Source organism: Gymnoscopelus braueri (genome assembly GCF_963280865.1).
Source record: "Gymnoscopelus braueri genome assembly, chromosome: 8".
In the NCBI taxonomy this organism is placed as follows: domain Eukaryota; kingdom Metazoa; phylum Chordata; class Actinopteri; order Myctophiformes; family Myctophidae; genus Gymnoscopelus; species Gymnoscopelus braueri.
Window position 1 is genome coordinate 36,818,567 of NC_137609.1, and position 25,697 is coordinate 36,844,263.

At 41.1% G+C, this 25,697-nt stretch overlaps 2 protein-coding genes across 3 annotated transcripts in view; both read right to left on the minus strand.

Moving 5' to 3' along the window:
- Positions 1-751: 751 nt before the first annotated feature.
- LOC308089790 (uncharacterized protein) lies at positions 752-3,138 on the minus strand. 2 transcript variants are annotated; one of them, XM_080434715.1, is made up of 4 exons: positions 2,874-3,138; positions 2,639-2,701; positions 2,348-2,431; positions 752-1,274 (listed from the first exon to the last, which is right to left on the minus strand). In XM_080434715.1, exons 1-4 carry the CDS (start codon positions 3,015-3,017, stop codon positions 1,149-1,151), a joined length of 417 nt encoding a protein of 138 aa, XP_080290841.1. In that variant the 5' UTR covers positions 3,018-3,138; the 3' UTR covers positions 752-1,148. The 2 variants fall into 2 exon arrangements, with proteins under 2 accessions (XP_080290841.1, XP_080290840.1); XM_080434714.1 differs by having other exon boundaries at positions 752-1,259; positions 2,327-2,431.
- A 277-nt stretch (positions 3,139-3,415) lies between these two features.
- rad50 (RAD50 homolog, double strand break repair protein) overlaps positions 3,416-25,697 on the minus strand; it is a 44,787-nt gene continuing 22,505 nt past the window's right edge. Inside the window, exons 19-28 of the mRNA XM_080434713.1 lie at positions 24,921-25,031; positions 23,362-23,454; positions 23,034-23,147; positions 21,741-21,868; positions 20,148-20,249; positions 18,552-18,674; positions 6,542-6,627; positions 5,583-5,725; positions 5,056-5,189; positions 3,416-4,247 (exon numbers count right to left, since the gene is read on the minus strand). Of these exons, the coding sequence (XP_080290839.1) occupies positions 4,061-4,247; positions 5,056-5,189; positions 5,583-5,725; positions 6,542-6,627; positions 18,552-18,674; positions 20,148-20,249; positions 21,741-21,868; positions 23,034-23,147; positions 23,362-23,454; positions 24,921-25,031 (1,221 nt within the window). The 3' untranslated portion in view covers positions 3,416-4,060. The remainder of the gene's footprint in view (positions 4,248-5,055; positions 5,190-5,582; positions 5,726-6,541; positions 6,628-18,551; positions 18,675-20,147; positions 20,250-21,740; positions 21,869-23,033; positions 23,148-23,361; positions 23,455-24,920; positions 25,032-25,697) is intronic.

The window sequence follows — 25,697 nt, forward strand, 5'->3', positions numbered from 1 at the left end:
GTACCACAAGGCATAAATTAGACATACCGTAAGCGTTTTCAATACTGAGATCCTACAGAGTATATACTTCCCTTTGCAATATTGACTCTTGGTTGTGCTGTTGCACCATGTACACGCACCACATTAGTAATTACCATTGGGATTAGGCATTAGGAGAAGTTGGAGGGATATACGGTAACGGTATATACCTTTTTCCCCACTTAATCAAAAAGCCTTTTCTGATATTTAAAACATTCCGTTTACCGTTTGGACTCGTATATAGACAGGTCATGCATTTGATTCATACAATTACTTTATTTCTATTAACACATGGACACATCATACAATCACACCTACATTCCAGTCCCAATAAATATGACTACTATTAATATGGATTTCGGGCAGTTCAAAAAATAAATTACAACATTGTTTTTAACTTATTTTCTTAAATAGAATGACATTAAATAAATAAGCATATGGTATTTGGTAGCGTTCAAACATGGCATCATCAATGGATCTTCCCTATACTTTCAAAGCAGTATATCCAGTATTAAATGACTTAAGGCCCATTTAAAAAAAAAAGCTCTATAAGCTCAACGCAATGCACTGCGTTGTGAGGTTGTAGAGCCGCTATTTTAAAAAGTATTTTTGAAAATGTCTTTTTGATTGTTTGCCTATGAGATGCTTCAAACAGGGACACCAGGGATAAAGTGGGTAGAGTAGGATTTTCTTTTTTTTTTAAATGATTAAACCTAGTCCTTCACTGACGTGCATTGCTTTGTTTGACAAACTGGAAAATGCACACAATCAATAGAGAAAACAATTAAATCTATTAAGAAAAAACACATTAAGCTCATAATACAATTTACAAAATCTTTCAACAATTACAAAAACGGAGAGGAGTGCTGCCAAGACAGAGTAAACAATTATGTGGAAAAAAGGGGACTCCAATGTGCTCTTTGGTAGGGGAAAATAATCGACTGGAAGAGTGCCTTGGTTTTTCTAAGTAGAATAAAAAATAAATAAAAGAGTAACATTTGATCAATCAGAAGTTTTAGCTAATCCAGTCACAATAACAGACTGAAAGAGTGTAGGTGGCAATTTCTTAGAGGTGGATACCTCACTTCTTCTGGAACCAAACTGTGTGTCCTGCTGTCTGGCTGGGGGGTTCAACCATGGAAGTTTTTGTAATGGAGACAATATTTGAGGAGTTTCAGCAGCTTCTGGAATCCTATTTCGTCATCTGTTGTCTCACTCTCCTTCACCTTGTTGCAAGTGCCCTGAAAGATGAAAAACTATCAACTGCACAGAAATCCGTTAGGCTAAAATGATCACTCCTCTGAGTGGCATTACATTTCATGTTAATGTTCAAAGGTCGCCTCTTCGAACATTCTATATGAAATTGACTAATGGGTCGGCGGGCGAGTGGGCCTGTGGACCACCGCAGCCCATCACTCAGATATAACCATGCCCATATATAGGCATATACAGATGACATTAGGGATCTCCATACAGTATATGGGCATAAAATGGACAAGGCCTGGCAGCTACAGAGATATTCATGCGCATAAATGAGCATAGACTGATGACATCAGGGGTCTCGGTAGGTGTGAGCGCCGCATAGCGTCATGAACTCTAGATGTTGAACCTCTAGTAAAAAAAAAAAGACCTAATTTTCCTGTTTATAACATGTCAGTTCTTGTTTATCTTTCTTACAGCGTGGCTCTGCTAGCTGTCGATAAGTGTGTCGGTCTCTGTGTCAGGAGCTAATCTTGCAAACCGCTGGACTGATCAGCACCACATTTCTTGTGCACACTGCCAAGCCACAGAAGCAGTATTCTTTATACTTTTTTAAATATTCAACTTTCATTTGATTATGCAAGTCAAAGGGGCTGCAGTCATACGTCAAAGATATGTCAGACGACTGACGTGATAGATGACTGATGTCACAGGCTGGTCACATGAAGTCCGAGATCTACATTTGGAGCCACGCCGTTTCTATGTGTGAATCGCAATTTCCTAGTTTGAACTAAACAGATTGTCTCTGCGTGTAGACAGGAATCATGACAACCCGGCCTCAATGACCTAAAATGGCTCTAGCCATGAGGATGATCTTTGTTCACCGTTAAGTGACTGAAAGAGAAGACGTAACTGACTTGCCTTGGTAAATAAATCAGAACTAAGATTCTCTTACAGTAAGTTACTATGGGTCCATTTTCAGTCAGTAAGATTTGAGCCCAATTTAATCTTTGTCATTGCGATGTGGTCGTGTGACGTATTAGTGTTCAGTATATTGTATGTCTACATATCCACCAATCAACGATTCAATTATGCTTGCAGTTCTTACCTTGATGTCAGCGTTAAGTACAGTCAGGGCCGTCACCACTTCCTTCACCTTCGCGAAGTCTGTGTGATTAGCAAGGATCGCTTCTACTTTGCAGAAGAATTCATGCTGTATGGAACAGAAGAACAAACAATAAGCATCTAAATATCTAGTCATGTGCCAAATGTATGTCATTATCCTTCATAGAAATGACTAGCTGCTCTGCTGTGCAGATTCCTGTAAAACATTTACAAATACTGCTCAAGATGTTGATCACAAAATGCACTGAGAACTGTTCTAGCAATTACTGACAAGTGTACCAGCGGTTAATCTCACCTTGCATTTGTGAGGTACACGCGTCAGGTTCTCAATGTCTTCCACAAAGCTATGCTTCAACTCCTACAATGCAAAAGAGGAAATATGCATTATGCAAGTGAACATGTTTTCAACAGCACTTAAAAGATATTCTAGATAACTAATAAAGATGTACTACATTGTGCAGTTTACCAGACTCAACAAAAAAAGACGACCACATTTAATTTTTTTTGCAGCTGTGGTCACAAGCTCTTACTTCGGGGAGCGTGGCATTTAAGCGTCCGAGATTTTCCAGGACGGTGTTGACAATCCCCTTACGCCGGTGGAAGATGGGCCTAGCGGCATCCATATTGGAGATCAGTGCTGCAGAGCACGCCAGGAGGAGAAGCATCATCTTCATGGCTGTCTTTGGTTCTAGTGGACCTGTTGAAAAGCGCTACTGCAAGAGGTTCTGCCTATGATGTCTCCACTGAGGAGGAACAGCGTTTTTATGCTCGTTCTAGCCCACGCCTTGCTGTGCTTTCCCCTCAATTACAGAAAACCAAAAAAAAGATCAAAAAGATTATAAAAAAAGAGACAGATTGTCAGCAGTATGTGAGCAACATGGAGGATATCTTGAGTGAGATGTGGTAGATTAACCTCCCCATCACGACCATGACTGACTTTTCTCTGATCAGCGGATCGCCGACGCAGTCAGGAAAGAAAACTTTTCACCTTCTATTGCATCCTCAATACATGGAAAGACAAGACACTGACCCGCATCCTCAATACATGGAAAGACAGACACTGACAATAGTCTTTCTAGAACATGAGAACTTATTTATTGATCGGTGCCACAAACTGAAATCTCCATTGCTAAATTGCTCCATGCTAAATTGGCCCCTGAACAGATGGCAACAACATTGCTTAATGATACATTCTTATACAATGTACATAAAGTTAATAACATAAAGCCCAACCCCCCCGGAAAAGAACAACACTGTTTTGAAGTGAACAACTTTCATTCTTTGCAGTGTCTGGGGTTTAAATGGTGTGAACCAACGTGGCAGCTCATTTGGGGTTTTAAGCCTTTGCACAAAGTTCAAAAAGAGGTGAATGACATCGAGTTTCCAGTGCTCTATCCCGTACAAGTTACAAGCACATGTTTTCTCTGTCCAGATAACGGCGGGCCGTGAAAGCGATCGAACGTTTGGGGACGACTCACTCGTGCCACTCCAAACAACCACACAGCGCTCGCTCAGTTCTCGACAGAGAAGAGGACATTACTGTGATTCATTAGACTTGTCTAATGCGATTCTCTTCAAAATTGCTCCACCTTTTTCCTAAACCAACAAGGATATTTCAACATCAACATGAAAGCCCTTCTCAAAATGGTAGTGTAGTCACAAAACGTCAATTTTTGTTTGTTTTTACAGAACATGTCAACATTGTCAGCGCTGGACCTCAGTGGAGATACGAGGACAGGGAGGTGATGCTGCACTTGGTGATCTCCGAGTTGTGGTCCTGGTTCTTGCGGATGCGGTAGAAGTGCTCCACGTAGCTGGACCTGCCCAGCAGCTCCACAAAGTCCTCGTCGTGGGTGATGATGAGCAGCTGGAAGTTGCGCTGGCGGGAGCGGCTCTTGATGATCCTACGAGAGACAGCGGTGGAAAAGTAACTTAAGTACATTTACTCAAGACTTTTGGGGGGGAATAACTGCTTAAATTCGGGAAAAATCAAAAATCATCTTCCACCATCCCTGCATATGTCAACACTGGATGAGGACAAACAGAGTGTTCTCATTTTTAACTCATTCACTGCCAAGGACGTAATTTAAGTGTTTTTTGTCCAAAGGCTCAGCCTGCCAAGGACGTGATTTAGTAAAGGATTCACAAAAGTCCATTGTTCTCAGATTTATGTTGCTTTTCAGCAGGTTTCTTTTTCAAAAACAAGCCACATTCAAATGGCCATGGCTCTGGAATGGAGGATCGCGACCGGCGATTTCTTTTTCCTGTAAATCAATTTGTTCTTCATGGACTTGGGAGTTGATTTTCATACCACACTGAAATGAATGTAATCCAATCTAATCACAGTATGCTTTGGAAAATGGTCTGCATTAATTTTCATAAAAATACAGGAGCAAGATCAAAAGGCAATACTGTGATAGGGTGAAGAGTGGAACAAATGATGTTATGAATTAGCAAACACCATGACAGACAGTTAAGGCCAGTCCACACCAATGCAACTCCTTGCAACATGCAACTACTTGCAACTATTATCCCCAATGGCACTTGCAAGGAGTTGCATTGGTGTGGACTGGCCTTATAACCGTTTTGTAGCAAGGAGTTGCGACTAGTTGCATTGATGCGGTCTGGCCTTTAGTGTGTGTGTGTGTGTGTGTGTGTGTGTGTGTGTGTGTGTGTGTGTGTGTGTGTGTGTACGTGTGTGTGTGTACTGACTCTACGAGGGCGTGGGCCAGTGATTCGATGTTCTCTCGGTCCAGGTTTGTCGTGGGCTCGTCCAGTGCCAAGATTCCACAGTTCAGACAGAAGGTCTCCGCCAGGGCCAGGCGAATTATCAGCGATGCCAGCACCTACACACACACACACACACATTAACTCATTCACTGCCAGGCTTATTTCAAGCTTGTTGATCCCTATGCCACAGGCAGGAAAAATGGAAAAGTGTAATTTTTTTCTCCGTTTACATTTTAACATTGAAGTGGATGGAGCATTAACTTTTTGAAAATCGTTTTCTCCTAGTTCCTTTGAGATAAAAAAAAATTGTTTTGTTTTTAGGTGACGTCAAAAGACGTCATTGGCACTAATGGCACACTGAAAACGGCCGTCAAAAGACGTCATTGGCACTCAATGAGTTAAGTACACACAAATGCTCGTTCATGATGAATGAATGGAGAATTAAAAATAGAGCTAAACAGAAGATTTTTTTTTTTTTAGTGAGCGTTTTGGTCCGTTGTAGGCGGTACCTTCTGTCCAGCGCTGCAGCGCCCCCTCATGTCCAAGGCCGTGTCTCCCTTCACCATCACCACCCTGTAGTTGTACACCCTCCTCCTCACCCCGGCAGATGAATTATCATCCATGTCAGATCTGATCTCCACATATTCAATATCTGCGCGCGCACACACACACACACACGCACACACACACACACACACACACACACACACACAGAGAGAGAAAGGGGGTGTGGGGGCAGGACAGGAAGGAGGAGTTAGAGCAGGTATTTCCAAACCTTTCCATGCCAGGTCCCCCAAATAGCCATAGGTTCTGACTGCGGCCCCTCTATTGCGAAATGGCTCAAAAAAACAAACACAGAAATAGCTAAAATAGCTTATCTACAAGGTCTGGAGCTTGAATACCTGCTCGTGGTTGCAAGCACTTGTAAAATAATCCCCAAACTGCACCAGAATGCAACGGGTCAATTCAGACCGCTGAACTCGTTGCGGTTGCAAATCATTGGTTTGGACTGGGCTTTAGAGAGGGGGGGGGGGGGTGCATAGGGAGATGGATCAAAAAACGAGCCAGGGGCCCAGACGATTGGCGTAACCGTCTGGGCAGCCTAACACCGTGTCGCGGGTTCGACTCCCGATCCCGACGACCTTTGCTGCATGTCACCCCCCCCACCACCCCCATCTCTCTCCCCATTTCCTGTCAGCCTACTCTGCCCTGCCAAGCCAAAGTGCAGTAACCACGGGGGAAAGGATCACTGAAAAATTAGATATCGGCATATAAGTGATATTACAATAAATGTACATCTATTCTTGAGGTAATTGTTCATCCCCCAAAATCACGAAGGCTAATTTGACCTTTGGGATACACAAATAAGTGGGTGTGTCCAAAAACGTAGTTACTGCACTTTGGCTTGGCAGGGCAGTTTAACTGTCCTGTCAAATAAAAGGCATAAAAGCCAGGATGAGACAAACACCTTGACCCCTGTAGGTGCTGCGCCACAGGTCCTTGATGATCTTGTTGATCTCGTCCATCTTCATGCTGTGGAACTTCATGATGGTTCTGGGGATACAAACGGAGAGCACACAGACAAACACCCGATTAGAGCTTAGGCACAGTACAATGCTTACAAATGGATACTTAAAAACTTGCTTAAAGGCAACATCAAAGATTAACTTTAGCAAAGACTCAACACTTTAATTCAACGCAACATTGGTCCTCACAAATGGTCACTATAAGATGGTAACACATCTGCCAACTCCCTCTGTGTCTCAGAGGTGGGCTGTGGACAGTTCCCAAAGTTGCCTACCAATAACATCATCGTCATGGGTATTACAAGCTAATAATAATCACAGTCACTCTCTTCCTGGAATGTTAGTAAGCTGAAATAGAAGCCAATGTTCTTGCATCAATAAAAACATATATATGTTTGAAATCTTGTTTGAAATGACCAAACGAGCCAACCGATGATGCCATTGGTAGGCAGGTGTCTGAACTGTCCACAGCCCTCCTCTGAGACGCAGAGTGATTAGATGTAACTGGCGTCATCTAGTAATGAGCATTAGTGAGTATGAATAATATGCACATAAGGTTGAAAATGGCTGAACAGATAAGGACAACTTCGAATGTTTACATACAGTCAACAGTCTACTGTCCATATCTAGACAATAATGTCAGTTGCTTTTTTAGAAGAGTTATCTGGAAATAACTTGAAATGTGAACTTTTCCATAACTTCTGAAAAAGCAGCTGTCTGCTTTTAAGAACAAGTAGATCTGAATGTATGGCTGATGTACGTTTTTTTTCATTGTGGCTCTTCACAGGACAGAATCCAAACACAGCACAGGATCCGAATTTAGGTTTGACCTAATTTTTCAACCTTAAGCCTTTGAGATTCATGTTGAGCTAAAAAATAATAATAATCGTTTGGAACTCTGACAAAACCACATTTGAAACTCACACAGAGCACAGAAAGAGCAACACAGATTTGTGACGTTGATAGTTAAACACGTATCTATCAAAAGAAGGCTTGCTAAGCCTGCATCCACACAATGATGGTCCGTTTGCCTCACACCTAGGGCTGCACGATTATGACTAAAATGATAATCCAGATGATTTTGCTCAATACTGTAATCGTGTTTATTGACCCTGAATACCGATTCCTATGATTTATTGCCGGTGAAAAAATTGTTTATACTATTTTGACTGCCATATCTTTGCCAAATAGTATATAATTTTTTAACTTTTTGTACATATTTTGTATTTCCTCATGCTTTTTTTTGTATATAATTTTTATTTTTCCATGCTTCCCCCCCCCCCTTTTTTTGTACATATATTTTTTAAATGCTTTTTTTGTACATAGTGGTATTTTTTTTTTATGTATTATCTGTATTTTCATGTTGATTTTTGAACTGTTTGGTTGCTACTATATATGTCTATGAAATTAACTCAAGGACTCCAACGGAAACAAGTCCGCAAGGACTTTTTTGGCCGGACCTTTTAGACAAAAGCATTATAAATGTAACTGTTGTTTTACATTCTTCTGCCTAATAAAAATTTCAATCAATCAATCATGGTCTCTTTGACTGATTGTACTGTGCACCTCTGTGAGCTTGGTGGATGGAGAGATGGGTTGTACAATGTTGTGGTTGCTTGTGTTATGAGGGGACAAGGGCAAGGCATCACAGGTGAGCAAATAAGAATTGGTAAATTCATGATTTTGATAATGATTTTTGATAACTTTAAAAAAAAATTAACCCACTTTTCTCCCAAATCAATAGCTATGTCTTGAGGCATGGAGGATAAGGAAGACAACTGTATCAGTCCCGTGGGCCGACAGATACAGGTGTTCGTGATTTTACGGTTCTCGGAAACCGTTTGTCCGTTCAGCTCTACACACCGCGAGAGACACACAAACGCCAAGTTTGGGACTGAACGGTCGGACAGACACTGTCCGATTTATGCCCAGGACACTGCTGTTGTACCCTACTGGCTCACCTGCCAGTAGGCCTGTCCCCGACTAAGGATTTGTTTAGTCGAATCTAATTGGCGACTAATTGCCAATAGTCGACTGGCAGTCGACTAATGTAAAAAAAAAATGGCCAAAATACATTTTATTTCAAAGGGCCAAGTCTACACAGTTTGTTTTGTGTCTCCAGCAGAGTTTCTAGTGTCTCTATCTCTCTCTGGAAGAGGTTGCACATGAACTCTGCAGCCGCACTGAGGCGCTCCAACACAAACAATACCAATACAAAGACGAGGAAGAAGAAGAATAAAGTGGAAGTTACGTGTGGTAGCAGGTGTAGACTTGGCCAAAAAACAATGAAAATCATTTTTGTCCCTTAAAAAAAAAGGGACAAATATTTTTTCCTCGACGAGATTTGACTAAGAGACACGCAGTCGACTCGGACCCCCCGCGACTAACCAGTCGACTATTCGACTTAGTCGAGGTCAGGCCTACCTGCCAGTAACGAGACCCCCTCAAGAGGACGTAGTTATATGTATATCCTACTCCTTCGGTTCAACACCCCCAAATGACAGGTGCTGCCCCAGCCCGTAGTAGTAGCTGCTGGCGCAACGGCAAAGATCACACTCCCGCCCGGACTTCCCTCCCATGAACACGGTGGGCAATTGTGTTCCTTATAAGATGCTCAGCCAAGCCGGAGGCACCACGGTGGATTTGAACTCCAAGACAGTCAGACACGAGCACCCGATTACTTTAAATCAATTGTGCAGTAATAGAATCAGAATCAGCTTTATTGTCACATCACAGGTTTGCAGAAGTAAAAAAAAGTGGGTGAAATTCGTTTTTGTGCAAGTTCTATCGCTTGTCATTTCCATAAAAAAAAGGGAAGAAGAAGGGGGGGCAAGGGGATAGAGAGATCAATCAAACAAACAAACTAATTATCTACATATTTACACATAGTACCTGAGGTAAGGTAAGATATAATAAAGGTGCGTGAGCATACATAGCAGCAGCTGTATACTGTACGTGATATGCTATGGACGTTAGTTTAGATGTGAGAAAACACAAAAAACTTAAGTCAGTGTGTTGTACATGGGATACTCAGAACTAAAATGAAGTTCAATGCATACTACTTTGCGCTGCTTGGTCAAACGACTACCTGCCAGTTCAACAGCACAACAGTGTAACATGTAATAGTTGCTGTCGGGAAGAAACCTCATATCTCCATATTTCAACTTTGTTTTTTGTTTTTCCCGTAAATGAATGCCCTACTTCATCATACAACAGCGTCGCACAAAAGTAGTGAAAATAGCAGTGCTACAAGCTCACAAAACGTGTCGCAATGTGACGCGTTGAGAGCTTGTAGATCTGCTTTTTTTTCACAATTTTAAAGTGTATTTTAAAAACGTTCCACCCGACAGCAACGAAATGTGGGTGTCAACAGCGATGATGACAGGATTGGTCTTGGAATGAATAATGAATCTAATGCTTCCAATTTTTGGAATGAATAATGAATCTAATGCTTCCAATTTGTGGAATGAATAATTGTCTCCGCCAGGCCGAAAGGCATGGCGAGAGTATGTTTTACCCCCTGTCCGTCCGTCCGTGTGTCCGTCCGTCCGCGTGTCATTCTGTGTACAGCTAATCTCCGCCACCGTTGGCTTGATCGCAGCGAAACTGTGCACACACTCTCCCTGGATGCCAGAGCCGAACATCTGCCCCAAATTTTTCACATGGGCTTGTTATAGCGCCACCAGGGGGGGCGCTTTTCGCAAAACACATTTTTGGACAGTACTCCTACAGATTTTATCCAAACATCACACAAATCAGACACAGTATCTCTATAGTCATGTGATCAACACGCATCTGTCCGATTTTCCATATTCCATCCTGATTGGCTAAGGCTGGCTTCCAAAGTTTGCAGGATTGGTCCGTTTTGAACAAAATGCCTCAGATCATGAACGCAGCTTGCGATTTCCGTGAGATTTCACATGCACATTCCCACTAGCCCGAGGAAGAAATGCCACTAGAAATGTTTCATATCAGCCTCATGGTGGGGCTATAAAAGACCGATTTGCGGTTTTAACTATAACTGCACCGATCTGCGTGAAACTTTGCACGCACACTCCCTAGAAGCCAAGGAAAAACATCTGACCTGCATTTTTCACATTTGCCTTTCATAGCGCCATTAGGAGGCAGACTAATGTAAAACAATTGTTTTGATATTAAGCCTTCAGATTGTATCCAAATTTCACGCAAATCGGTACACATGATCTCTATAGTCATGTGATCAAGATGGATCTGTAAAATTTTTCATATTCCATCCTGATTGGCTAACATTGACATCTTAACACTTTACCTGCCAATCACGAGTATAACCGTTGATGAAAAATACACCCGTTTACTGCCAATATAATCCATCCACGAGTGTAACCGTTTTTCAAAATTTTTTTTTTGGTCTTTTTTTTTTTCAATTTATCCACACAGAACCAGAGATATCACGATCCAAAGATTTCTAGCTCCATTCACTCATGAATTGTAACTTTTTCTTCTTTTTTGTGTGTTTTTGGTCTCTCCTACCTCTCTTCTATCCCCAAAAATACCCCAGTTTGAACACTCAGGCTTTCACAGCAAATCTGGGGTTTTCTGTAAATTGGTCCAATTGCGGTGACACTTTGCACGCACAGTCGCACTACGCTGAAGAACAAATACCACCCTTTTCACATTGCCCTATTATAGCGCCATCAGGGGGCCGATTTTTGTTTTTTTTTTTCGGTTCTGTCCGATTTTTCATATTCCATCCTGAATGGCGAAATATTGCTGGCCCACAATAACCTACCTGACCTGGCGGAGACCAGTGCTCTTTTCTAGTTAATCTAATGCTTCCAATTTGTGGTATACAATGGTTGTGGGTGATGAGCACGTTGAATATTTTGCCAAATCATCATTCTACTAAAGATCAGACCAATGATAAACGCTTCTTAGAAAGCAGAGGCTGGTAAAAAGAAAAAAGGAAGAAGAAGAAAGAATAACCACATGGATGCTTCCTTAGTTTTAAAAGGTCAAGAAATTGTCAAGTAAATTTAAGTTATGCAGGGTCAGAAATTAGTTCCCATTCTTCACACATTAACTACTTAAACCCTCTAGATATAGTAAACTGGACCCGAGTAGTCTCTGTGCTTGGACCGCATACATTGGACCAACTACATCGAGTTTCAGTGGTGTTTTTTCATTCAGAAGCCTGAAACAGTACCGTGTGAAATATGACTGACAGATGCATTGGTAGATAGCTACACCTGAGGTGGATTCTTCTAACACAGGGCTTTGCAATTAGTGTATGGGCAACAGACTGAAACCAAACAAATGCTGTACATATTTTGACACTTGGTCGACACCTTATGCAATTTTATATCAGCCTTTCCATATCAAGGCTGGAAAGGCTGAAGACATTCGCTACTCGGCTCTTACACTCCATGTTGATGAGGGGCAAAACGTATTTTCACAGGATTACTTAATCGCTAGGGATGTTAACATTATGTCGACTAAAAAATATTTTATTTTAAACAAAATGTTTTATTTTTTTACTTTTTAACTGCCTATTCAAAAACCTTCTAAAACTTCACCGTTTCCCAAAATAGACAATTCAATGTTCAAAATAAAAACCTACAGTAGCCTACTCTTTTCCAAAGGGGGAGGAGAGAGGGGATATACCTCACAATAACCCATAATAACTGTGGGATGTACGGGTCGGGTGAAACTGTTGCGAGTGCACGTCTGGTCGTGTGCGCGCTACAGGAGTTACAAGTTGTGTGCTGGAGTGTGATGTTGGATGATTAAGACAAACTAGATGAAAAAACAGTGCAGTGCAGCATAAAGTTTATACGTTTTGATCAGAAGTCTACATCTGGCATGTTACATTGAGTGCCAGGTACTGACGTTTTTTGGGATGACGTCACATCCTTTGATTCCTTCTAGCACAGTCCCTAAGTTGCTTGTGGAATTTTCATTTTATTTTTGGAAAAGACGTAGATCTACGTTTATGGCACCCAACGGTTGGATTTGAGACGACGTAGATCTACATCTTTGGCACTCAATGTGTTAAGTCACCCGATGCAACGCGTTGTGAGCTTGATCGGCAAGCGACAGTCATTAATAAATTAGGCTTTTCGGATGGCAATGACAAAACGTGGAGGATAAAACATTAACTGTTTGCAATCACCGTCCAATATGGTTTATAATACTACCAGTACCATTATATGAAGAAATCACCCCAGTGTCCGATAGGCCTGACCTCGATTATTCGAACCTCGATTATTCGAATAGTCGACTAATCAGTCGAGGGGGGTCTGCATACACAGGCGGCCCGGGCCGTTAACGGAACAGCAGTACACAGCCACGCGGCTACAACAGCAGTAGAACAAACGTGTCATCCGTTTGACCCTTCTGGCCTTCGTCAACAGGGGCCGGCACACAATCTCATAATATGTCACTTTTTTATTTGAGTATTCAATATACTGCCATGCCCTACCTTGCCACAGCTGGGACACAGAAGGACAAAAGCAGGGCAACTTTGACATGGTTTGGTTAGCTGTAGCTGCTTGCACTTTCATCCGACTTAAAATGAAACTGGATATTGGTTTTACAGAAGTGTGCAGTGTCTAGTCACTAGACACTGCACACCAATTATTTTGCTGGAAAAATTCTGGCACTTTAGTGAAAACGTGGCTTAAAACATGGTAATCATTACCTAACCACCCACACACATTACCAGGTATTGTTTAATTTCAAATTGAATTATTCTACATAAAATGGTTTATTGGGGCTCCTTATAAATTGCATTGTTTGTTTTTAATGTCAATAATTAAAGTAGCTATTCTTCTTAAAAACACATTACCTGCCAAACACGAGTATAACCGTTGTTGAAAAATACACCCGCTATTGCCAACAACGAGTATAACCATTGTTTTTTTTTGTCTTTTTTTTTTTCAATTTATCCACACAGAACCAGAGATATCACGATCCAAAGATTTCTAGCTCCATTCACTCCTTGGTTAACTTATTACTTTAAAATCCTGTATCTCGGCTCCTGTGTACTTTTTTTTTTACCATGTTATTTTGGGAAAAACATGCTATTTTCAACTGGCTGCAATTATGGAACAGATTACCGCAATCGGATAATTTTTTTCCACGATTCTACGAGACTCCTGTGTGTGTGTAATGAGGGGATCACCGTGAGGACGGTGATCACGGAAAATATTTTGTGACTACTTAAAAAAAGTTTTTTTAACATTGCAAACAATGCTGGCAATGGGGGAAGTAAAAAAAAAACCCTCTGGCAGGGAATGTGTTAATACATAAAAAAAATAAGTGGTCTACGTAGTTAGTGGCAGTGTCTGAGACAACAGATGCTGTATAACTGAACTGAATGCGTGTGAGCGCGCATGCGCGTCCGCAACTGGTTTCCAAAATGAGTTCGACACCCCTGGTCTAGTGTCTGTCATGATCAATGTGTTATTGGTCTCTACAGCAGCCTACAGTGTCTACATCAGTTACTTTTTGAGTCGGATAAAAATGACTCATAATAAATCAGAAAGAATCCGATTCTGACTCCGAGATAAGATCGAAGTTCTGATGGTGTTGTCAGAGACAAACAGAGATTGTATCCGACCGACTCCACCACACTGAGCACTTACACTTTGAGCTAGTGATCCTACAGTCTAGTAGTACTAGTAGTGCAACAAATAGAGCTGGGAAACAGAAAGATCTTGCTCACCTCTACGTCACTACAGTGACCAAAAGGGCAGACCAGATCGTCACTGGATGCTTCCTACACCATTAACAAGCGTTTTGCTCTCATCTGCAGCTTTTGATGTCCACAGACCCAAACTCACTCATTAATTCCTTCAGTCATCAGTCACCCAGTTGAACAGGAAGTGGAGATAAGGTGCAATAAGTAGGTCAAACATGCAACATCATCTCATGTCATTTCACAGTATACATGACAAGTGATTTCACTTGTTTGTGTGATATAACTGTGTGTAGTGAATATTTTGGTTCTTTCATTTGGTCTGTATTTTTAGTAGTTAGGATAAGATTGGTTGGTTTTGTATTGTATCATTTTGTTTTTTGTGTTCTTTGTTATCTCCGTTTTATGTTTAAAAAAAAAAAAAAAAAGGGAATGAGCTCATTTTGTTTAGAGTTACATGTATGTTTGCTAATTGCTCACAAGATTAAAAAATAAGTTACAGGAGCGCTACTGGTATCCCTCAGACTACCAGTGCTCATGGAAAGGAATAATATTCAAGAGAGGAAAAATATGCCAAGGTCCAGGCACTCAAGATGGATTTAGTAGGTAAAATGCCTTTATTAAATGTGGGCTACATACATTAAAAAACACCTATTTTTCCTCCCTCTTGCTCACAAGATGATTTGGAGACAATTATTTTTTATTCAAGACCATTTACTATGCATCAGTTGATCTCTGGCCGCTCTCTCGCTGCCATCTCTCACTACCACTGTCTGTCGCAGGCAGCTTTGTTGTGGGTACTTAACACATTGGTTGCCAAACACGGTCTGAACCGTGTTTTCACAGAGTAGCGCTTTGGTGCCGAACACGGTCTGAACCGTGTTGGTGTCTTTTTGTTTTTTTCCACACGGGAGGGGCTGGAGCAGCTCTGGAATCACCCGTGGTGATTCTGAGAAGGATAGGCCAGATGGATCACCGTGTCAAAAAACATGGCTCCCATCCGCTTCCGTTCTATCTCCTTCTCTAAAACTCCTATAACTCAGAAACTTTTTACGCTGGGGAAAACGACTCCTTTTGTATGCACGATCGCTCCGCCATTGTTACTCGCGTGAGAGATGTTATCGTTCCAGGCGTTAGCCAGGACCATCGGGCAAAATGGAGGCGTGCTTTTTTTCACATGGAATGCACGTCGTGGAGTCTACAGCTTAAACAGCGCTGCGCAGCTCAACGGTGAGATTTCTGGCACCAAACGTAATCTATTATAAAATGCTAGCACCCAATCTGTTAAATCCTGTAGTTTTAGTTAACTGGACCTGGGTTGGCTCTGTACTTGGACCATTTTTTAACGTCTACACCAAATCTCTTCGCGTTGTGAGCTTGTAGATCGGCTATTTGTTCCTCCCAGAATATGGACGCTGCCATGCTGGGGTTCAAGTGGTTAGTATTTTAATACTGTTATATTGTATTGTGTTAGATCTTTGTCTTTGCGGAACATGTCCCACCAACACTTAGCTGCTTGTACAGTACTGTACCTGTATGAGTGACAAATAAACCCCTTTTTATTCTTGATTAAATACCCACTGTGCACGAATACAGTCAACCCCGAGTCTGTCCCAGAGCTGCCAGATTAATTTCTCTTCTTTGCAGTGTATGTGTGTCACTCACGATTAATATCATGGTGGAAAAGTCCATTTCAGAATCCATTTCAAAGTCTCCACAGAATGAAAAACACACACAGACTCTAACAGAGGTGAAACATGTGAGAAACCTCCCGCGAGGGCTGGTGGTCTCTTTGTACTTGTTACAACCATGCACCTGACGTAATTTAAAGTAATTTAAACCTTTTTGATTTCAAGGATCCCCAGTTTGGCATGCATTGGGCCACTGACCCTGATAACTGGTCACAGCTTACCAGTTATGAGGGTCATAACTGGTCCTTTGGGGAGCCCCTGGAACTCCCCAAAGGACCACACTTGGAGAACACCTGGCTTAAAGCAGTGGTTTTCAACCCTTTTCATATCAAGGTCCATTATTTATTTGGCATTTGAGCCACAGATCCACCGTTTGATGAGATTTTGACTCTCAGACCCAAAACTTAGGATATTTTGTTATCGTTGGATAAGACTGTCCACAATTTCATGCTCTATTGATGTTGGTACCATAGGAGAGATAACAGGCAAACGTTGATCAAAATAACAATTCTTTATTTAAGTAATGCTGATGTTTACAACTCTTGAGAGCATAACATTTTACGCTCTCAAGAGTTAAAGACCACCTGGGGACCACCTGGAATCACCTCAAGGACCACTGGTGGTACCCGGACCACTGGTTGAGAACGAGTGGGTTAAAGGACTGGGAACTGTCCGTGCTTCTACTCTTTATCTGAATACAAAATGAGGTGCCATTGTGTAGCCTACATTTAACATTTGTTTTGTTAGTTCTACATACATATGCTTACGTACTATTTAAAATGCTTTCATTAATTCGCCTGAAAATATATTATTTCGATGTGATTAAAAATAATAATAATAATTAAAACGAGGTTGATTTTTCACTGCGAATAAAAGCATCAACCTGCATGAATGATGCATCAACCGTATGGATCTTTCGATGTGAAATATTCAGACACATGGACAGATTGCGTAAACACCCTGAGTCATTTGGTGTGTATACTTGGTATGTATTAAATCATTTGTAAAAAGGGATTTCCCCACACCATCAGCTCGAGCCTGCTAAATGATATCTACTGATAAGTAATTCTCACACACACACACACACACACACAGTGTGTTGTTTGAACGTGTCTTTAAATACAGTAGCATAAATTGACTATGAAGTTCAATAGGGCTGCAACAGTTAATCAGACTGATCGATTGAGTTGATTATAAAAAAAGAAAGTTCAAATTATAAAAAGAAATCGGCTTCTCAATTACTTCATTTATCGAAGTAGTAATCAATAGAAAAATCGCTAATTAAATAATGTAGAGCTGTAGCCCTGATCTGTAGCTAAACATAAGAATGTTTTTTTCATATTTACAAGACATCAATAAAGTTCCATGTATTATTATTACTGCTGGCTGCCAGGATCTCAGAATAACACCACACTGCTAGCAGATTGGTTGCTTGGTGATCAGAGATGTTAACTGGATATTACAAAGCATTGAATGACCTCAAACCTATTCAAAATCTTATCTGACGAGTCATATACTATAAGAATGATACACGTCTGAATAGTGCATTGAAATAGTGTGAGTGAGTGAGTGAGTGAGTTCTTATACTTATGAAGGCCAAATGTCCCCACAAGTATAGTAAAATTTGAAAGATATTCACAAAAATTGTGAGGACCATGTTCCTGGTCCTCACAAGAAGAAAATGTGTTTTATGGTTGAAAAAGATTTGGGCTTACAATAAGGAAAAGATTCACGTTGAGGTGAAGGTTAGGATTAGACATTGAGATTTTGGGTTTAGAGGTCGGGGTTAGAGTTAAGGTCCTTACACACCGGGGCGAATTCTTCATGCGAATAAATACGTTTTTTTTTAAAACCTTATAAAGTCAATGCAAGCGTCCACATCAGTTTCGCGAAGCGAAAAAGCGTCTTTTAATTATTCGGAACGAGTCCGAATTTTGCGTATATTCGCCGGTGTGTAAGGACCTTTATCCTTATTTTATACATAGGTGTGTGGCGATGTCACGCTGTGACACGTAGTGAGCTTGTAGATTTGCTATTCGCTAAGCCTGTCCCCGACTAAGGATTTGTTTAGTCGACTCTAATTGGCGACTAATTGCCAATAGTCGACTGGCAGTCGACTAATAAAAAATAAATAAAAAACCTTTTTTTTCAAACAGTTTGTTTTGTCTCCAGCAGAGTTTCTAGTGTCTCTATCTCTCTCTGGAAGAGGTTGCACATGAACTCTGCAGCCGCACTGAGGCGCTCCAACACAAACAATACCAATACAAAGACGAGGAATAAGAAGAATAAAGTGGAAGTTACGTGTGGTTGCAGGTGTAGACTTGGCCAAAAAACAATTTAAAACATTTTTGGCCCTTAAAAAAAAACAACTTTTTTTTCTTTCTTTTTTTTCGACTAGAGTCGACTAAGAGACACTTAGTCGACTCGGACCCCCCGCGACTAACCAGTCGACTAGTCGACTTAGTCGAGGTCAGGCCTACTATTCGCTGGCATTTTTTCCCAGCTATTTTCCATGCTGTCCTAAAATGTGTATGTCCTCACAAGAATAGTAATACGTGTGTGCGTGCGTGTGTGCAGAGCACTCACTGGTCCAGGGCTTTGTAGTAGAGGTCTAAGTCCTTGCTGACCAGCTCTGTGGTTCTCATGATGATCATCTTGTCTCTGTAGCGTTCATCAGCTTTGTCATATTGCTCTTCTCGCAACTCCTTCCTGCATAAAACAGGTATATTGTATACTACACAGTATATTGGCACACAGCATATTGCAGCTCAGCATCCATATCGTCGCTGTCGGGCAGACACCATATTTCACCTTTTTATGTTTTTTTTTTCATAAATTGTTTTATACATCGTATGACGATGACATCGTAAGTAGTGTTGTTTTCAGGCTCTTTCCCGTATGTTCCAGAGATCAACCTGACTTCACCTTATTGCTCATCCAATTCTGGCCCCTCCCTTTCTCCTCTCCTCATTCATCCTGGTGCGGGGCTGCTCACTGGCTCCTAACGGGCCCTTGGCTGTCTATGTTCCCAAGGTGGCCCTCTACTCCTTCTAACTCTGGGCAAGCACTGTCACGTTCTTTTCTATTTGAATTAGGAATGTTTTGCCGTCTATGAATATGGTCTCCTATTAACTTATCATTGGCTCAGGACCCTTAACCCATTAAGACCTGGAACTGTGCCATTTTTAGATTTGAGCTAAAAAGCATTATTTTACACTTTGGGCTATTCAAAAATAGCAGATCTACAAGCTCATAGCGCGGCACCGAGTGCCGCGCTACGAGCTTGTAGATCTGCTATTTTTGAAAAATCGTGAAAATGTGTGCAAATCTTTGAATATATATATTTTTAAAGCGAACATTTTTAACTCAAATCTTTGCTTCTGGGGGGTCCCTGGAACAAAATATTTTGATGGGGGTCCGCGGCCAAATACATATAATTTTGGGGGTCCTTGACATGAAAAAGATTGAGCACCACTGATATAGAAACATGGGTTTTTCAGAATACGGTTGAGATTTAGGAGACATGTAGAATCGGCTTCAGGTCTCAATGGGTTAATACAATCAACATCTGTCCTAATCTCATCTTCTCCATTTCAGCTTGTACCCCTTCAAGGCCTGGAAGCGTCTATGCTTGTCTTTTGCACCTACAGTAGCAAAAAATAGCTGACAGCGACGATATGTTGTGTTCACAGGGTGGATCTAAAATATATTTTTGAGCAGGAAGATCCCGGTCCTTTTTGCCGGCAGCTGGCAAGCTGCGGTACCCATCTGACCACCCATCTGACCACTTAACACATTGACTGCCAGAATTATTTCAGATTTTTTGCAGTTTATTGCCAGGGGTTTTTACATTGAACAAAAAAAAGTACTCAGGAGCCGAGATACAAAATGTTTAAGTTATAAGTTAACAAGGAAGTGGATAGGAGTCTAAATCTTCGAAAAATCATATCTCCTTGGTCTTTGGGTAAAAAAAAAAAGATATACTAAAAACGAGTTAACTCGATCTTGGCAATCAAGTGATGGATTCTAAAAACGAGTTAACTCGATCTTGGCAATCAATGTGTTAACACGGCGGCCATTCGGCTGCCATGTTAAGTGGTCAGATGGGTGGGCTGCAAACGCCTCTCAAGATTTTCAAGTGGGCCCTGATCCAGAAAAACATTGAGAACCACTGAATCTAACCTGTAGCGGAGCATCTCATCTTCAAAGCCCTTCTGGCGACCCAGCGCCATGCTGCGGCTCCTCTTCAGGTCCTCGATTTTGCGGTCCACCTCACGACGCTCCCTGGAGAAACACACAAACGGGGGAACACACGATGAGACAAAACATCACAGGGGAACATCTCAAGAGAACTGATGAATCGCTACTGTTTAATCAGCCATATAGTCAGGGGATATTAGCAGAAAGATTTCCAATCTTGGAATAAATTCCTTACCAAAAAAAATCTTCACCAATGTGTTTGTAAAGGTGTCTAGTAACACATCTCACAAAGACTGAAATTCTGTTTCCCTAGGAGAATTTTTGACAGCTGCTGAAAGTTGGGGTACCCACCATTTCCCTGCATTTCCATGCAGGGCAAAAAAAATCCAATTTTAATTCTGTTTTAAGTAGCATGTGAGGGGTCAAACTAGGGTGTTTTTATGATTCTGAATCCATTGCAAGCATTTGTTTTGCACCAAAACCACTCCTTGGGCTAAAAACAGCCTAATCTCAATGGGATTTTTACACAAAAAGTATACCTGGACAAGGATGGCTATGGCCGTTTTTAGCCCAAGGAGTGGTTTTGGTGCAAAACAAATGCTTGCAATGGATTCAGAATCATAAAAACACCCTAGTTTAACCCCTCACATGCTACTTACAACAGAATTAAAATTTGTTTTTTTTGCTCTGCATGGAAATGGTGGGTACCCCAACTTTCAGCAGCTGTCAAAAATTCTCCTAAGGAAACTGAATTTCAGTCTTTGTGAGATGTGTTACTAGACACCTTTACAAACACATTGGTGAAGATTTTTTTTGGTAAGGAATTTATTCCAAGATTGGAAAACTTTCTGCTAATATCCCCTGACTAATAAGGTGGCGTTAAAGATATCAATCCATTCAATAGAATTATCACAGCAAGCATTATGTCAATAAGAAATATGATTTTGTTGGAAAAAACATTAAGTGTCGGTTTAAGTTACTGGAGTTTTTACTCAGTGTTTGTGATATGAAATGTAAGTTTATCATAATCACATTAAACATCATCATGTCTTCAGTCATATTCAAGGGCTTTTATTCAAACTAACTCCAGTTACTTTCAGTTCAGCACAGCTGAGGTGTAAACAATATAACAATATAATAATTTGGATTAAACTGATTGGGATTTGTTTTGGAATGAGAATCAATTTTTTATAATAGTTTTGAATCGGAAAGATTCGATTGAAAATCGAATCGTGACCCCAAGAATTGGAATCAAATTGTGAGATAGCAGACGATTCACAGCCCTAATCTTTCACACCCAAAATCCCAATCTGATCCGTTCGGATAGATTTTGAACTCTTGGGCCCTGAGGATTTATTGGAATGCAACAACATGTCGTCATAAACTGTATTTATTCATGCTAAAATACATAAATACATTTCCAGTGCCAACGTCATTTTGGCGGAGTGTCAGGGCAGACACTCGCGAACATCATTATCAGTAACTGTGGTTACAATATTAACCTAAAGAATTCTCACAGGATTCTCACTTGAACCATAATGGTGCAGCAGGCCTACATCAATGTAGTTCCCTTACTTTTGGAGTTGCATGACTTGCATGTTGCCCATGTCCTTCATTAGTTCCTGCCGTTTAACCGTCACCTCCTTCAGCTCTTCTATGCGCTTCCTCAGGGTCAGGTTGTCCTGCAGCCAGCGCTCTGTGACCTGTCCAACACAAACACGGACATGGAGATGTGGAGTGGAAACCTCATACAGTATTTCCCAAAACTGTTACTTCTCAGGATTCAAATTCAAGAATAGCAAAAACATTGCAGATGTACAAGCTCAAAATGCGCCTCGAGCTTGTGGATCGATCTGCTATTTTTCATACTTTTGTGTGACACTGTAGTATGATCGAGCAGGGTGTTCATTTAACACATTGACTGCCAGAATTATTTCATAATTTTTTAGCCAGTGCCAGAGTTTTTCATTGGAAAAAAAAAAGTACTCAGGAGCCGAAATACAGACTTTTTAAGTTTTAAGTTAACAAGGAAGTGGATAGGAGTCTAGATCTTCTACTAATCATATCTCCTTGGTCTTTGGGTGAAATTTTTTTTTCTTTCACTTCACGTAGATCTACGCGATTGGCACGTGGCGGCTTTGCGGAGGTTCGCGTAGATCTACGTGATTGGCAGTCAATGTGTTAAGAAAAAAGCACAAAGAGTAAAAAAGAAAAAAGAAAAAAAAGATGGAGATAAGAGCTTTCTGCCCGACAGCGACAACATGGAGATGTGGAGTGGATTCTCGGTGGATATGGAAACGTAATGTCTCAAAGTTGAGACTGACCTAAATACAGTAATAGCTCCAATTTTAACCGGGGAGTACAGTATTATCTCAGGGCTTGAGTCATGTCACCCTGAAGCAGTGGTGGAAAAATAACACAGACACCCTGCTGTGGTGGGAGACCAATGCAAAACTATAAGATTGGTCTCCTATTAACTTATCATTGGCTCAGGAATGCGACATCAAAATGTTACTTGAGTAAAAGTGCAAATGTATTGGCATCTAAATATACTTACAGTACCAATGTAAAAGTACTTGAATGTTTCTAGATCGATCAAACTTTTTCCACTTGAAATGAGGGTCATACACTGCCACCGTTTTTCGCCTCTGTAAATATGGCTTTTTGTATTTGTTCATGTGTGACATGTATTAATGTGTTAATATTCTGGCCTAAATGCTGTACTGTACTTCATGCCGTTTACATTTTTTGACTAATAAAGTATTCAATCAATAAAAATAAAAAACATTAATGATGGACTTTCTATGCTGGTCCATTTGTGTGGACGCCAACGCTAAAGGCACCTGGACTGAGGAAAAAATTAGGCACCTTCTGAGTGTCAATGTCCTGACGCAGGTTTCCCATCTCCTTGTTGATCCGTTCTCTCTGCTTCTCGGCCTCGTGGAGATGCGTGTTAGTTTCCTGAAGCTCGCACTCCTTTCGCTGTCAAGGGCAACACACGGTGACGTGAAATGATGTTTGATCCCAGTATTTAAAAACATTATTTAAAACACAACACACAAAAGGTATATAAGCAAATTAAGCACTGACATTGGAATGCAAGTGAAGACTACTGTATGGGAAATGATTATGGCTGTGCTAGTTTGTGTGTTCATGCAGAAGTCCATACTGGAGGGGTTCAATGTATGCATTTTACCTCTTTATACTGCTCCTTGCCTTCCTCAATGTACTTGGCGATGTCTCTTTCCAAAGCTGTGATAGTCTTCAGTTTGTCTTTGATGACGTTGATCTGTCCAGTAAACAAAATGAATACGGACTTTAGTGACCAACTAATTAGTTAATATAGCATCAAAATCAGTTCAAGCACTTTAAGCCTATATACATGGGTTATTTGAAAATAGTACATGCTTGTAGACCAATTTGTCACAAAAATGTGACACATTTTGGATATTCTTGAGACAGTTTATCTTGTGTGGGGGTAGAGTTCTCAGCGGGCCTGAAAATGAATGGCCTGATAGCCCCGAAGTGAATAAAAAAAGAATAAATTGAAATAGGCAGTGCCAGTGGCTCAAATTATAGCAGAGTGAGAGAACGGCCATATAATAGTTCGTGTTCTCTCTCTCTCTCTCTCTATGTTTGATGAGCGACAGACACCACCATGCAACAAAGTACAAATCGGGCTTCTTCTGTCTGCCTTCTCCGCATCTGAGGCGCCGCGGCTGTGAAACCTTTAGTAATGTAAATGCAGGCAGCAGCACAGGCTATTCTTTCTCCTAACAAGGCTACAACACCACTTATTACATGGCTTGGTTGAATGCTGGATTCTGATTGGTCAATCACTGAATTCAGCGGTGTGCTATTTCTTGATAATGACCGACGAGCTCGATAACAGATCGCTGATCTAATCTAATCAAAGGCTCAGAGCACCTGGCTTATATCAATCTGCGCTGCTTGCATTTTATGCAGTATCCAACATGACAGCCATGTAAACAAACACACCATGTCATTTACAGCTAAACGTTGCTCTCAAGAATGTTTTTGAAAAAAATTTGAAGCGAGAAATAAACAATGCGGTAACCGAAAATGTATTCTATTTGATCAACACTTCCTTGTTTTCCGAGGCGACCGTGTCCGCCCAGCGCAACACTTTCTTTCATTGCCGTAAGCAAGGAAATACTCTGTTTTGTTGTTACTTTTGGGTCAATTATTTATTTGGCTATTATTTATTTATTAAATAGCTGCCTAATAAGCGGGATAATTGACAGCTCCGCTGAGCGTTGGTGTGTAATCACCCTGTCGGGATTTATTTCTCAATAATGACCGGCGACCGGTCAATTATCCCTTGCGTACCACCTCATGACCACGGTAGATTGAATGTCTACCAGCGTGCAATTAAGTATACATCAGGTGCCCCTCAGTCTGACTTTTCTCCGCTGCCTGCACATAGCCTCCATCGGCAGTCACTGTCAGTGCAGCACCACACCACACTGACAGCGCTGCTGTTCATAATTAATAAATACAAACACAGACAGATTGACAGAAAATAATAATTATTAATATATATTTTTTAAATGTATTCGTCGGCCCGACTGAAATTGAGAACTCTATATTGGGGTCACAGGTGAAACAATATTTTCTGATGGGGGTCCGCGGCCAAATGCATATTCATTTTGGGGTCCTTGACATGGAAAAGTTGGCAGAACCACTGAAACAGAAGGACATGAAGCCCAACTGGGGGTCGAATCAGTGCCTTACCTTCTCCTGTCCTTCCTCGTGCTTCTGTCTCCTTCGCTCCGCCAGCTCCTGTTTCTCCTGCTGGAGCTTCTCCAGAGCGGCAGACATGGGCAACAGCTGCTCCTTGGCCTCCTAGATGGAGCGGTGGAGGTACAGCAGAGAGAGATGAGAACATGGAACTTGCGTATCGGTTGATACTGAGTACCTATCCGATACACTTGTGTGATTAAAAAAAGAATTCTAGGACAGTGGTTCTCAAAGTGGGTTCCAGGGACTCTAAGGGTATCTTGAGGGGGTTTTGGAGGTCTGTAACTCTGAGAGTGTACACTGACATTTGTACACTCTCAAGAGTTATGGGGGTCCTTGAAATTAAAAACATTTGAGAACCACTGATCTAGGAATAAATACAAATTCCATTAACACATCCACTGCCAAGGGCTAATCTCATAATGTACTCACCAGTGCCAAGGTGTTTTTGTTGTTTTTTTGTTTTTTTCATGTCGCCATAGATCTTGTTAAAATCCTTAAGATTGAGCGCTACACAGTCTGTTTACATCCGCGAGATCTCCCTGTATCTCCCAGTGAAAACCACGTGTCGAACGGGGCATCCATGTTTGAGTTAGAGCGGATTACGTTAAACAGTGAAATGCGAGGAGAAAAAACTACAGGAAGAGAATTGAGTTTCAGTTTCGTCTGTAGAATGGGAGCGGGCGTGATCGTGAAAACCGGATCCCAAATAATTCTATTTCCTGTCATCAAACCGGAAACGGAAGTGGATCAAAAAAAATCCGAAAGTGC

Bases quoted from the DNA above. Each gene is read 5' to 3' on its own strand.
- LOC308089790 (XM_080434714.1), bottom strand. From the start codon at position 3,017: ATGAAGATGATGCTTCTCCTCCTGGCGTGCTCTGCAGCACTGATCTCC. The intron at 2,702-2,873 runs GTAAGAGCTTGT...TTTGCATTGTAG, and splicing joins TAAATGCCACGCTCCCCGAA to GAGTTGAAGCATAGCTTTGT. The intron at 2,432-2,638 runs GTGAGATTAACC...TGTTCCATACAG, and splicing joins GTGTACCTCACAAATGCAAG to CATGAATTCTTCTGCAAAGT.